The 15,535-nt window shown below is 38.4% G+C and overlaps 1 protein-coding gene across 50 annotated transcripts in view; it reads left to right on the forward strand.

The window, feature by feature from the left end:
* EIF4G3 (eukaryotic translation initiation factor 4 gamma 3) overlaps positions 1–15,535 on the forward strand; it is a 357,082-nt gene that overhangs the window by 164,817 nt on the left and 176,730 nt on the right. For 33 of the 50 annotated variants that reach the window (XR_014078271.1, XR_014078275.1, XR_014078272.1 and 30 more), the window contains one exon: positions 13,413–13,508. Coding sequence is in view for 38 of the 50 variants with exons in the window: in XM_081574695.1 (XP_081430821.1) it covers positions 13,413–13,508 (96 nt within the window). In the remaining 12 variants the exon portion in view is untranslated. Of the gene's footprint in view, positions 1–6,257; positions 6,346–13,412; positions 13,509–14,907; positions 15,022–15,535 lie in introns of all 50 variants that reach the window. The other 17 variants (XR_014078267.1, XR_014078269.1, XR_014078268.1 and 14 more) reach the window with 2 other exon arrangements.

The following is a 15,535-nucleotide window of genomic DNA, read 5'->3' on the forward strand; positions in this document are numbered from 1 at the left end:
TCTCTTTTCTATGTTCTGTTCTGTGGCAGTGATTTCCACCATTCTGTCTTCCAGGTCATTTATCTGTACTTCTGCCTCAGTTTTTCTGCTATGGATTCCTTCTGGTGTATTGTTCATCTCTGTTTGTTTGCTCTTTAGTTCTTCTAGGTCTTTGGTAAACATTTCTTGCATCTTCTCAATCTTTGTCTCCATTCTTTTTCTGAGATCCTGAATCATCTTCATTGTCATTATTCTCAGTTCTTTTTCAGGAAGGTTGCCTGTCTCTACTTAATTGTTTTTCTCGGATTTATCTTGGCCCTTCATCTGGGACATAACTTTCTGCTTTTTCAGGCCGGTTAGCTTTCTGTAATGTGGTTTGCTTTAGTCACTGTGGGATCGTGCTTCTTCTGTCTGCCTTCTGAAGGAGGAGGCTGAGAGGCTTGTGTATGCTTCCTGATGGGCAGGACTGGCAGTGGGAAAAACTGAGTCTTGCTCTGGTGGGCAGGGCCTTGCTCAGTAAAGCTTTAATCCACTTACCTTCTGATGGGTGGGGTTGTTTTCCCTCCCTGATATTTTTTTTGCCTGTGGCAAACCAACCCTTGGGTCTGTGGGCTCCATGGTAGAGATAATGGTGATCTCCGAGAGGACTTATGCCAAGGGCCATCTTCCAGGACTGCTGCTGCCAGCGCCCCCATCCCTGTCGTGAGCCCTTGCTGACCCTTGCCTCCCCTGGAGACCCTCCAGCACTAGCAGGTAGATCTGGTTCAGCCTCAGTGGTGTTACTGTTCCCTTCTCCTGGGTCTTGGCGCATACTGTATTTTGTTTGTGCCCTCCAAGACTGGAGTCTCTGTTTTCCCAGTCCGCTGGAAGTCTTGTAATGAAATCCCACTGGTCTTCAAGGTCAGATTCCCTGGGAATTCCCAGACCCTTTGTCAGATCCCCAGGCTAGGCAGCCTGACATGGGGCTCAGAACCTTCACGACAGTGGAAGAACTTCTTTGGTATTATTGTTCTCCAGTTTGTGGGTCACCCCCCTGACTGGTATGGAATTTGATTTTATTGTGATTACACCCCTCCTGCCGTCTCACTGCAGCTTCCTGTCTTGGATGTGGAGTATCCTTTCTGTTGGGTTCCAGCATCCTCCTGTTGATGGTTGTTCCACAGCTAATTGCAGTTTTGGTGTTCTCGCAGGAGGAGAAGAGCGTGTTTTCTTCTATTCCACCATCTTGAACCAGAAGCCATTAAATTTCCCTTTTAGTACAGTTTCTGTTGCATCCGATAAATTTGGGTTTGTTGTCTTTTCATTTTTTTTTGTCTCAAGATATTTTCTAATTTCCTTTGTGCGTTCTTCTTTGACTCATTGGTTATTGAAGATTGTTCTGTTTAATTTTCACATCTTTGTTATTTTCTATCTGCTGCTGATTTCTACTTTCATTCCATTGTGATCAGAAAATGTAGGTTAAAAAATTCATTGAAAATTATCTTGTGATCAAATGTACGTTGTGTTGTGGAGAATATAAATCTGTCTTCTGCTGTGTTGTATCACAGTAGTATTTTTATGTCTTTTAGATTCAGTTGGTGTATTGTTTAAGTCCTCTATTTTTCTTAATTAATTAATTTAGTTATTTTTGTCTGTGCTTCGTCTTTATTGTTGTGCACCAGGTCTTCTCCCGTTGCAGCGAGTGGCGGCTATTCTTTGTCTTGGTGTAAAGGTTTCTCATTGCGGTGGCTTCTCTTGTTGAGGAGCCCGACTTAGACTCGCTGGCTTTAGTAGTCGCAGCACACGGGCTTAGGTGCTCCATGACATGTGGGATACTCTTGGACTAGGGCTCGAACCCAAGTTCCCTGCAGTTGCAAGTAGACTTTTAACCACTGGACCACCAGGGAAGTCCCAAGTCAGTTCTCTTTATTGATTTTTCTTTCCCCCTCAGGTTCTTTTATCCATTATTGAAAAGGAGGCTTTGAAGTCTCCTACTTTTATTGTAGAACTATTTTTTCCCTTTAATTCTGTCAGGGGGTGCTTCATAAATTTAGAATTTCTGATATTTGATGAGTATATGTTTATAGGTGTTATATCTTGGTTAATGGACATTTTCTCATTATATAATGCCCTTTGTCTCTTGTGACAGTGTTTTACTTAACGTGTGTTTTGGCTGATGTTAGTATAGCCTTCCCTGCCCCTTTTTGGTTACTGTGCATGGAATACCTTTTTCCTCCTTTCAGTTTCAATCTGTGGGTTTTTAGGTCTAAAGTGAATCTTTTGTAGACAGTACGTCATTGAATCTTGTTTTTTAGAAATCCATTCTGCCAACCTTTCTTTCAATTACACGAGTTTAATCTGTGCTGTGCTTAGTTGCTCAGTTGTGTCCTACTCTTTGTGACCCCGTGGAGTGTAGCCCTCTGTCCATGGGGATTCTTGAGGCAAGAATACTGGAGTAGGTTACCATGCCCTTCTCCTGGGGATCTCCCCAACCCAGGGATCAAACCCAGGAGTTTAATCTACTTGTGTTTAAATTAATTACTGATAGAGAAAGACTCACAGTTGCCATTTTGTTTTTTTTCCACATGACTTAGAGCTCTTTTTTGTTGTTGGTTGTGGTGTTATTTATTTGTTCCTTTATTACCTTGCTTTTCATTTAATTGCGTTTATGTAGTGATATGTTTTAATACCCTTCTCATTTCCTTTCGTATATATGCTACAAATATTTTCTTTTTGGCTACCATGGAGAGTACGTGTAACACCCTACAGTTGTAACATTCTATTTTAAGCTAATAACAACTTAACCTCAATTACTTGCAAATAGTTCTTTACACCTATGTCTCCTCCCACTTTATAATGTTGGTGTCACAGATTGCGTCATTATATATTATGTATCCATTAGCATATCTTTATAATTGCTTTTATGTTTTTAAGTCCTATAAAGTAATAATAAGTGGAGTTATGAGTCAAAATGAAAATGATAAAGGTTTTTTATTTATATGCCCATGTATTTTCCTTTACTGGAGAATTTCTTTGTTTTATATGGCTTCTGGTTATTTTTTTGTGTACCTTTGTTTCCAGTATAAAGGCTCTCTTTAACATTTCTTGTAGGGCAAGTCTTGTGAGAACGAACTTTCTCGGGTTTTATCTGGAAATTTCTCCCTCGTGTTTGAAGGACAGTTTTGTGCGATATAGAAGTCTCATTTAGCAGGTGTTTTTTTCTTTACCCTTAAGAGTTTGATTATAATATATTTCACTTAGAGTTCATTGCTAATGCTAATGCTAAGTCGCTTCAGTCGTGTCCGACTCTGTGCGACCCCATGGACGGCAGCTCACCAGGCTCTGCCGTCCCTAGGATTCTCCAGGCAAGAATACTGGAGTGGGTTGCCATTTCTTTCTCCAGTGCATGAAAGGGAAAAGTGAAAGTGAAGTCGCTCAGCCGTGTCCAACTCTTAGCGACCCCATGGACTGTAGCCTACCAGGCTCCTCCGTCCATGGGATTTTCTAGGCAAGAGTACTGGAGTGGGGTGCCATTGCCTTCTCCGAGAGTTCATTGAGTCCCTTTTATTTATATGTCCTTGTCTTTCCTCAAATTTGAGACATTTTCAGCCATGATTTTTTCAAATAAACCCTCTACCCCTACTGTCTTCTCCCATAATGCATATATTAGTTTTTTGACTGTGTCGCTTATTATAAGTTCCTAAGGCTCTATTTAGTTTTTTTCATTATATTTAAAATTTTTCTGCTCAGTCTTGATATAATTTCAAAGCTTTTCTCCTCAAGGTCACCAATTCTTTCTTCTGCCTCTTTGAATCTGCTGTTGAACTTTTCAAGTGAATTTTAAATAGTCAATTGTATTTTTCTATTCCAGAGATTGTAAACTTGTTTTTACAGTTTTAATTTCTTTGTTAATATTCTCATTTTGTTGGTATATTGTTTTCCTAATTTCCTTTAGGTTTCTGTGTTTTCCTGTAGTTAACTGAGCATATTCAAGACAGTTGTTTTAACGTCTTTGTCAAGTAACTCTAAAGTCTGTCTCTCTTTAAGGTCAGTTTCTAGAGATTTCTTGTGTTCCTTTGAATGTACCATGTTTCCCTATTTATTTATATGCCTTGTAATCTACTGTTGATAGTTGAGCATTTGAAAAAACAGCCATACCTTTCAGTAAATTTGAAAACTGGCTTCTTGCAGGGAAAGACCATCAGCTGTCAGCCCAGTAGAGGCTTAAGGTCTTCTCAGGCATTTTCTGTGCGTACATCTTCCCTGGGCTTGCGTGGTTGGTTCCCCCCAGTTCTACAGTGTACATGGCTCCTTTTAAGTGCTGTGGTTTGTCAGTCTTACCCTGACTTCTCAGGGTCTTAAGTGTTCTGCTTCTGTTGTGTTCTTCTGCCTTAACCTCTTGCCCAGGTGCCTACTGAAGTGTTGCTTCAGCTGTCATGTGTTTCAGCAGGTGCCACTCCTTTCAGCAACCCAGACGTATATCCGTGCTATGTCACTTGTCCCTGTCAGTGCTCTGAGTCCGGACAGACAGAAACCAGCCCCCTCAGTCCGACTCCAGACAAGCCAGAATGGTGCAAACCAGTTAAGCCCTTTTCTTTCTGTCTTAAAGGAGGAACTGAGAGTTGGATATTTTCCTCCAGATTGTGCCAGACCAGGTAAGGGTTGAGGCAAGGAAAAACAGAGAAAAACACCACGATATTTCATGTTCTTTTGAATGTGGTTATGTGGAGCTCGGGAAGACAGTTTTTGAATGTTCCTGGAAGCAGTATGGATGGAAATTATTTTAGGTTCACAGTAAACCACATTAATGTGGAAAAGTTTAGTTTTGAGGAAAAAACTTCAGGATAGAGAAACAATGTGCATGTTTAACATTTTATCTGCAAGAAGTAAAGGAAGATCCCTTTCTGTTCTAGCATTTATCTGAGTAAGTGTTCTCAGACTTTTCTGGTTCAAAACTTCTTCATATGCTTAAATAAAAATTTGGGGGTTTCTCAATATTTTTTGTCTTATATTGGTAATATTTATTATATTAAAAATTAAAACTGAGGAATTTTTCAATAAACCTAGTTTGTGAATATGAACAGTGTATTTTTATGAAAAAACATTTTCCAAAACAAAAAAGTTGATGAGCAGAATTGTATTATTCAAAGCTTTGCAGATTTTTAAGTATCTGGCTTAATAGAAGTTAGCTGGAATTGTATCTGCTTCTCCCCTCAATCTGTTACATACAGTGTTATTTCAGTTGAAGTATGTGAGGAAAAGACAGTCTTCACAGGCCTGTAATTGGGAAAGGGAGGCAGGCGTATTTTATACAGCTTTCTCAGAAACTAAAAGTGGTAGTTTCTTAAGCGTTAGTTGCAGTATGGAATCTGAATCACACTAGTGAACTTCCAGTGCTCTGTTACAGTAAAATCTGTTAGTCCATCTTGCACTTGAATTGATTATTTAGTTTGTGTGTTTTGTATATTATCATGTATGGGTCATTTGAAAAATATTGCTTGACTGAGTTATGTGGATATTTCACATACTGTTTATTATACAATATTAAAAAAAACACATTATCGTCTGGAAAGTCTACATATTGGGAATGTGCTGACAATTACACATTTTCTAAAATTTGAATTTTCATTTGAAACGTTGAATTTTATCATTGGTAACAAGTACTTTCAATTTTCTTTGTGACAAGCTGACTTTGTTCTTTTTCAGTAAAATGTCTGTCATGTATCAAAGTCTAGGTAAGCGTAGTTCGTCTGTTAATTCTTTCAAGTGAAAAATGGCACTACTTTGAAAAAGCACCTAATTCAACTTGTAACTTAAACGATCTTATAAATGCTTTTTCTTGATACAACCATCTAACCCCAATATACTGTGAAAGTGTTTTATTTGTTTTCTCTCCTTGGTCACACAGTATATTAAAAAGACAGACTTCCTTCCTTCCTTACACTTTCATGACATCTCTATTTTACCAAGTTATAGACATGGAGAATAGGTTAGTGGTTGCTAAGGGTTATGTGCATGAGAGGTGAAGGAAGGAAGGAAAGAAGGTTCCTGTGGCTACTATAGGGTAATGCAAAGGATCTTTGTGAAGAATCTTTTCTGTATTGTAACTATAGAGCAGGGATTATAGGAAACTATAAAGGTGATAAAATTGCTGAGAACTAAATATACACAAAAACTGGGTGCATGTAAAACTGGTGAAATTCTAAGTGATTCAAATGTGTGTAAATAAAATTTAAGTAAACCAGTGGTTATAGAGTTTCAGTTCATCACAGAAATTTCTGTTTACACTGGTTGTGTAGCTCTCAGAAAGACAGTTCATTGGATGTGGAAGGTGCTTGGAAGCATTGTGGATGCCAGCGTGGTCAAAGTGCTCGTCTAGTCTTTAAGGTATTATCTTTACTTCTCTGGCCAGATTTAGATGTCACACGTTTATTTGATAGAAGAATTTCTCACTATTTATATCCTATGCTACTGCTAAGTCGCTTCAGTCGTGTCCGACTCTGCGCGACCCCATACACGGCAGCCCACCAGGCTCCTCTGTCCCTGGGATTCTCCAGGCAAGAACACTGGAGTGGGTTGCCATTTCCTTCCCCAATGCATGAAAGTAAAAGTGAAAGTGAAGTCTCTCAGTCTTAGCGACCCCATGGACTGCAGCCTACTAGGCTCCTCCGTCCATGGGATTTTCCAGGCTAGAGTACTGGAGTGGGTTGCCATTGCCTTCTCCAATTTATATCCTATATCCTATAATAAATAGCAAATTAATAAAAATGAAGAAACACATCTATTGCATATATTTATGCATATAGTATTATTCACTCAGTCATGTCTGACTCTCTGCGACCCCATGGACTGTAAATTGCCAGGCTCCTCTGTCCATGGAATTCTCTAGGCAAGAATAGTGGAATTTGTAGGCATCCCCTTCTCCAGGGGAACTTCCTGACCCAGGGATCGAACCCGGGTTTCCTGCATTGCTGGCATATTCTTGACTGTCTGAGCCACCGGGGAAGCCAGTTTATGCATATATGTGTATATCTGTATACACATAGTTAAAAATCAATTTGTTAAAACAAAATTGAGAACTTTTATAGCAATAGTTTATTTTAATATAATGGTGTATTATAGGTAGTCTTTTTTCAGATTTTAAAAGTAATATCCCTAAGATGATAGAAATAGATTTGCCTCTAGTACCATTAAAGTGTCGTAGTATACATGCCAACATTTTTAATCAGTCTGAAAGTTTTTTAGTATCATGAGTTGAGTGTATATATCTACCTTTCCCTCAGATGTTTATCTTGTTATCCCGATACAATGTATAAAGTAATTTTGATATTTCCCTAGTGCTTTGAAATACTACCAGTACATTCTGTCCATATATGTGCATATTTGAACATTCTCTCTGAATATCATTCTTTCCATATCATCAAATGTCCCTCTGTATCATTTTTAATGACTGCGAAGGATTATGCTCTATGACTGAGTAAATACTTTGTACAGCATATCTATCTGTTGATTAAATTGTGAATTTCTTGAAGCTTATAAAACTAGAAGCCATATTATTGGCCTCATTTAGGCACAGCATAGTCTTTCCTTTGTATTAACTTACCATAAATCTTTTTTATTTAGTTTTCATTGTGGTTTCTGAGAAGATATTTCAGTTTTCCAAAAATATTTAAAAGTTCACAAAATATAGAAAATTTTCAAGTTGGCTTATACTGTTCCTATCACATGAAGGGAAACTGAAAAGCAGAGTTTATCTTCAGTGGGTTTTTATTATAAAAGTAGCCAATTCTTTTGATTCATGAAAAAGGAAAAGTACATACAGGCATGCCATAGAAATAGTGTGGATTTGATTCCAGAATGCTACAATAAGGCAAATATTGCAGTGATGCAAACCACACAAAAGTTTTGGCTTCCCAGTCCATATAAAAGGTATGTTAACACTGTATTGTAGTCCATTCAGTTCAGTTCAGTCGCTCAGTTGTGTCCAACTCTTTGCGACCCCATGGACTGCAGCACGCCAGGCCTCCCTGTCCATCACTAACTCCCGGAGTTTACCCAAAGTCATGTCCATCGAGTCGGTGATGCCATCCAACCGTCTCATCCTCTGTCATCCCCTTCTCCTCCTGCCGTCAATCTTTCCCAGCATCAGGATCTTTTCAAATGAGTCAGCTCTTCACATCAGGCGGCCAAAGTATTGGAGTTTCAGCTTCAACATCAGTCCTTCCAATGAACACCCAGGGCTGATGTCCTTTAGGATGGACTGGTTGGATCTCCTTGCAGTCCAAGGGACTCTCAAGAGTCTTCTCCAACACCACAGTTCAAAAGCGTCAATTCTTTGGTGCTCAGCTTTCTTTATAGTCCAACTCTCACATCCATACATGACTAGTCCATAGTGTGTAATAATAACATTATGTCTAAAAAAAATAAAAATCAATGTACATACTTTAATTAAAAAATATAGTTGACCCTAGAACAACTTTGGAGATCAGGACCCACCGCAGATTCTAAAATCCATGTATGCTCAAGTCCCATAATGGGCACTTTGTATCCTTTGTTTGACCTCTTCAGATTCAGCCAACCAGATTGTGTAGTATTGTAGTATTTACTTAATTGCTCCAGTTTTATTAAGATATAATTGACAAACAGCATTATATCAGCTGTGTACAGCATAATGATTTGACTGTACATGATGCACTGTACTATTTAATGAAAAATACACACACGTAATTGGACCCACACAGACCGTTTTTTCAACAGTCAGCTGTACTTTATTGTAAGCTTTATCTGAGCCATCAGAAAGTCATAATCTTTTTGTTGATGGAGGATCTTGCCTCAATGTTGATGGCTGCTGGCTGATCACGGTGGTGGTTTTTTAAAGTAGAGGTGGCTGTGGCAGTTTTTCAAAATAAGACAACATTGACGTTTGCCACTCAGTCAACTCCTTTTCATGAAGAGCTTTTTGTACAGTTCTTCTGTGTATTCTTGCCACCTCTTCTACTATCTTCTGCTTCTGTTAGGTCCCTACCATTTAAAAAATGTATTTGTTAAATAATAAGACTTGAAAGTCAAAATTACCCTGTGAGTCATGGGCTGCAGAACGGATGTTATGTTGGTAAGCATGAAAACATCATAAATCTTGTTTATCTCCATCAGAGCTCTTGGATGACCAGGTCCATTGTCAACATGCCGTAATATTTTGAAAGGCATCTTTTTTCTGAGCATTAGATCTCAAGAGTGGGCTTAGAATATTGAGGAAACAATATTGTCAACAGATGTGCTATCCAGGCTTTGTTGTTCCATGGATGGGGCACAAGTAGAGTAGATACAGCAGAATCCTTATGGCCCTAGAGTTTTCAGAACCGTGAAACAAGCAGGGACTTCAGCTTTAAGTCATCAGATGCATTAAACCCTGACAAGAGTCAGGGTGTCCTTTGAAGCCAGGCATTGAATGTCCTCGCCTCTAGTTGTGAACCTCCTCGATGGCATCTTCTTCCACTGGAAGGCTATTTTCGTCTACACTGAAAATCTGCAGTTTATTTGTATCTGCCTTCATTCCTTATCTCAGCTAGATGTTATAGGTGAATTGCTGTAGCTTCCACATCAGCACGTGTGGCTTCCCCTTGTATATGTATGTTATGGAGACAGCTTCTTTTATAAAACCTCATGAACCAACTCTCTCTGCTAGCTTCATACCTTCCTCCGCCAAAGTCCTCACCTCTTTCAGTCTTCACAGAACTTAAGAGAGTTTGGACCTTGCTCTGGGTTAGGTTTTGGCTTAAAGGAATGTTGTGACCAGTCTTATTTCCAGACCACTAAAATTTTCTCCACATCAGCAAGAACGCTGTCTTGTTTTCTTACCATTTGTGTGTCTAACAAATTAGCAGTTTTAATTTCATTGAAGAACTAACTTTTCTTTTGCATTTACAGCCTGACTGTTCGGCACAGGAGGCCAGGCTTTCATCTTAATCTTGGCTTTTGACATGGCTTTCCTCACTAAGCTTTATCATTTCTAGTTTTTGACTTAAAATGAGAAACATGGGACTCATCCTTTCAGTTGACTACTTGGAGGCCACTGCAGGGTTATTCATTAGCCTGGTCTCAGCACTGTTGTGTCGCAGGGGATAGGGAGGCCCAAGGAGAGGAAGAGAGAAGGGGAGCAGGTTGTCAGTGGAGCAGCCGGAATACACACAGCACGTGAGGATTAAGTTTGCTGACTTACGTGGGCACAGTCCATGCTGCCCCACACCAACTGCAGTAGTGACCGCAAAGATCACTAATCACAAGTCACCGTAGCAAATATAATGATGGTAATGAAACAGTTTAAAGTATGGTGAGAATTACCAAACTGTGACACAGACACATGAAGTGAGCAAGTTAAACTGGGAAAATCGAGCTGATAATCATGTTTGTGTGGTGCAGGGAGCCAGATTCAGCATCTTGTAATAACCTGTAATAAAAAGGAATCTGAAAAATAATTACGTGTAAATATATATAAGTGAATCGCCTGAAAACTAATACAGCGTTTTAAGTCAGCTATACTTGAAATAAAAAAGAGATTGACATGCTCAATGTTGGGTTCCTGCAAACCTTTAATTTGTAAAAGTCATGGTATCTGTGAAGTGAAATAACGTGAAGCACAATAAAATTAGGTGTGCTTTTAATACACAGTATATAAAATAAAACCTACAATTTGTATCCTACGTCCCCCTTTCAGTTACATTTTTGTGAAATAGAAATTTTAAGTGCGCTGTATGTCTTCCCAAGACATCTTTTTGAGTATCATGTTTGCATATATCAAAAAATACTGTACAAATAGGGTTTTTATTCTGAGTAATTCTGTGATTTGCTTATGTCACTAATATTATAGATATCTTTCCATGATAGTTTATATAGATTTTCTTCATTTTTTTCTTACCTCAAAAATTACACTACATTCTCTCTTTGATTAAATATAGTGTACTTTAACCTCTCTTTTATAATTGGAATATACAGTTCTTCTTTATTCTTTGCCATCATGAATTTATCTTTAGGGTAAATTTTTTGAGATGGAATTGTGGAATAAATGTACAAGCTTATTTTAAATTGGGTAAGTATCATCTGATAGATGTTTGAAAGGCTATGGCTACTTAATTTTTAAATTAGATTTGTGTGTTTCTGCACACATGCACAGTATGAATTTAGTCTTTATGGTATTATTTATTTAAGGAGAAGTGAGTGTTTTAAAGCAGGATATACTAACCTTTCATCTCCATGTAGTGTGCAAAGTGCTTGAAATTGTGTGTGAAGCATATTAAGAGCCATCTAAATTCTATAATTGTTTGCTTAATTTCCTTCTTTTATATTTTGAAAATTGAAACTTCTTACTAATTTTTTTTCACATACCCTTATTTTGAAAACTGTCAGCATCTGGACCTAGGATGCTGTTAGTGTGTTGTATGTGTAATATGGAATTCATTCTCAAGTTTCTATCTTCAATTGTCCAGTCACTGTTTTTTAAATAGTTATTATTCTTAAAGGTTATGTATGCGATACAAAGTGTGTTTTGATTGGCTTGTCTTCCTTCACTGACATTTCCTTAACAGATTGTCAATTACCACCATTTCCTATTTTTTGTTAGTACATCCAGTTAATAAAAATGATTAACTTAGGAGCTTTCACTGAAACTTGAAAATAATGATGAAAATGAGACTATGTCTGTACCTCTTGTAAACTTCTACAGTGAACTGGATTGCCATTTAAATATAAAGTATTCATGTACATTGGAGAAGGCAATGGCACCCCACTCCAGTACTCTTGCCTGGAAAATCCCATGGACGGAGGAGCCTGGTGGGCTGCAGTCCACGGAGTCATTAAGAGTTGGACACGACTGAGCGACTTCACTTTCACGTTTCACTCTCATGCATTGGAGAAAGAAATGGCAGCCCACTCCAGTGTTCTTGCCTGGAGAATCCCAGGGACAGGGGAGCCTGGTGGGCTGCCGTCTATGGGGTTGCACAGAGTCGGACACGACTGAAGCGACTTAGCAGCAGCAGCAGCATTCATGTACATATCCTTGGAGAAGTAAATCTTTGTGATAACTTTGAAGGTACTTGAAACAGAAAAGCATAAGTAAAATCTATGATGACTGTCAATATGACTATCCCTTGTTTCCTATGCATTTGATGTTATAAATCATGCGCAAAAACTGTTCCCATTCAAGCTTTTGCAATATTATTCAACAAATTGTAATAGTATGTTAAACAAGTTCCCCCAGAATAATTTAATCAGTGAATTTGGTTAGTCATGTCATTAAATGCAGAAGAGAAGCATAGAGGCATCTCTCATAGCTATGCCCCCTGCCTCAGCGACATGTACAAATCACATCATTCCTATGAAATTTCTAAAACTAGTCACAAAGAATGGAAAGATTTTCTGTGAGAAAACTGGGTAATCTGTTGGCAGAACTTCTTTATCAATGCACCTGTTAAAGTATTGCGAATGCCACAGCAGCATACATCCATGTGTGGCAGTCATCACATGTTTTGCTTTGCATTCAGGTAGAGCTGCTTATGTACGGAGTATGCCTCGGCTCTTGACATACATATTATTTAGATATGAGAAGTGCTTGATAATTTTTTGTCTTTTTGAAAGAGTAATTCCAAGCTAAAGGAAAATAAATTCTTTGTTTTATTAATACCCATTTTGAGAGCAATGATAGAGTCTCAGTATGTATAGAACACCAGCTTTGTGTGGACAGTAAGGGTAGTATTACAGAATGAAAGAACTTGAGCCTGAATGTTAATTCACTTACTTGTTTTACAGTGTTGACAACTGGCTCTAGTGTGGAAAATGTTAGTCAAAAGTTTGAATAAGATGAAGTATGGCCAGCATGCACATTTTCAGCATCTTCAGTGAAAAAATCTTGGTTGTTCTTTCTTTCCTTTAGTATAGTAGTTATGAGTGGGGAGCATCCTCACGTAACTTTTTGAAGTGTAGAAAGGTAACATTTCTCTATATTTTCATAAGTGGTGCATCTCAATACTATTTATTACCTTGACAGCCAGAAGTTTACACTTCAATATACCACCAACTATATATTGAAAATAAAGTACAGTGTTCCCCACTGTATTTATTTATTTATATAAGTGGGGAAACTTTATTTCCCCACCTTATCTGCAGGTTCACTTTCTGAGATGTCAGTTAACTGCTGTCAACCAGTCTGAAATAAATTATTCATCATTTTTAAATTACTCACCATTCTGAATTGTGTGATGAAATTGCTTCTCATCAGAGATTTAAGATAAATTCTAAAAAGGTTGCACTGATTCTCAATTGCTGGATATTGTGATAAAGATAGGTCTTTAAAAACAGAGCTGTAAACCACATTAATGAACACTTTTCTAAACTCTTTGAAATTGAGTTACCCATGCCATATTTACTCACAGTATGATACTGTTCTTGTCATTCTTTGACAGACCCCTTATCCCTCTGGACAGAATGCAGGTCCAACCACGTTGGTCTATCCTCAAGCTCCTCAGACAATGAATTCACAACCTCAAACCCGTTCTCCGGTAAGTAAGCAGAAGGTTGTTCTAGAAAACGTTCTCCACCTAAGTTTGTGTTTGTTGTAGCTTAGGTTCTTTTGGCTCATATTTTTATTTGATTTTAGAAATTTATTACAAAGACAATTTTTAAAATTATTACTACTGTTATTACTGGATAGCACTGCATTTTGAGACCTTTCCTATAGGAATTATTTAAATTTATTAAGAAAAGAACAAATGGAGCCTTTTACCTTTTTGTTTTTCCTTTTGCTTTTCTGTGTCATTCAAGTTCTGGTTGCGTTCAAGTTCACTTCATTTCAGCTCTTAAGTTTTCATTTGTACCGTTCAAAATTCAGGAGATGTGTAAAGCATGATTTTGAAAATAAATTACATTTCATTAATTGGACTCTGACACTCCAGTGCCTAGGGAAGTACAATTTTTGAATCAGTATTACTAGATCAGTTCTAACTATTTGACTGTGTGGACATATGCATGGCTTACACCAATGGTGTATTTATTTCTTCGGATGGTAAATAAATTGTCATAGAAGTATAAATGCTGTCATCCTCTTTGCTCATCTTTTACATGGATTGCAATTAGTATGGCGAAGACTGAGAGAATTTACTCAAGGTTCATCCTTCTGTTTCACAAAAGTGTACAGTGGCTTCAGCAGTCCAGTCCTTAGAATGGTGTTTCCTGCCGTGCATGACTGGTGTTTGCTAGAAGGTGCTTCTGTAACATCTCATTGTCTCTCACGCCCCTACTTGTATCTCCGCTCTGTTTTTCTCAGAGTACAGGGATCTTCTTTTGGTTCTCCATCTTTGCTTTTTTTCCTGTAGTACAGGAATATTTCATGGCATTAGCTTCTGTTCATTTGATTTCATGCATGAACTTAGGAATATTGAAGTAGATGACAGAATTCCTCCGAGAACTGTGCGGCCGTAGACTTCTCCAGGATGGAATCTCTCTCGTCCTCTTCCTGCCCTCCTTTCCCTGTGGCCTCTTCTTCAGTCCCTGTTCTTAGATCCTGGTTCTCCCCTGGGGGTGGAGGAACCATTCTAAAGAGGTGGGACTTTGGTCCTAGTTGCTTGTTTGCTTGTCTGGTTTTTTTTTTGTTTGTTTACTTTTTTGCTTCAATGGTCAACAAGATGTCTGATGCAAGTTTTGTTCTGAGAGTGGTTTGGGAATGTGGACATTTGACCACTTGGAGTGGGCCTTGAGATCTCGCCAGATTACTTTAGATAGGCCCCAGTTCTAAATCACTAAACATGGAACATCATGGTAAGCTGTTATTGCAAAGAATTCTATGGCCCTTTTACCCCTCTACGCCTTTTATAATTATTGGGAAAGAAAAGAATTTACATGGTTAGAACTGGCGCAAAACCTGACTGAAGAGCTGCATCTCTAAACCAGTTTTTTTGACAGCCCAGCAGAACAGTGCCAATACATTGCACAGACAACTGGAAGAGGAGGAAGGTTTTGGAACAGACTCCCGTTTACAGGTCCTTGGCTGGAAGAGGCTGGATAAAATACTGCATTGTAAGCAATATAACAAACTGTACTTCTTGCAGGCAGTGGTGCCTCTGGCACTCATTATTTTTGACCACATCCATTTATTGGCTGATGAACACAAATGCGTTGATTGCATCCTCTCTGAAAGTCTAACCTGGCATGGCAGTTTTTGCCAGGCATTATGGGGAAAAGAATGACAAATTGGGTGGGTCTTCTCTATTGGGAATTAGACAGGAGTAATTTGGGATTTAGAGGGATATCCCTTGGAGATGAATTTGATTTTAAGAGATAAATTTCTTTTTAAAAGGCTTCTTTTTCCCTCTTTCATTTTATAATTGGTTATCAAAGGGAAAACTGTCTGTAGTTGTCAGCCATTTTTCTGTGGTCATAAACTATCTTCAGATACTGTCCTCTATGCAGTTTTTGCCATCTGCTCTGCTAGTGACCATTACCACCCCCATTACTAAAAACCACACACATGACACCCCATTACACACCCCAAAACAAGGGCAAGACGAGCAGACCCTGCACCACTCTTGCT

Source organism: Giraffa tippelskirchi, chromosome 3 (genome assembly GCF_054371585.1).
Source record: "Giraffa tippelskirchi isolate mGirTip1 chromosome 3, T2T-mGirTip1v1.2.pri, whole genome shotgun sequence".
Classification (NCBI taxonomy): Eukaryota; Metazoa; Chordata; class Mammalia; order Artiodactyla; family Giraffidae; genus Giraffa; species Giraffa tippelskirchi.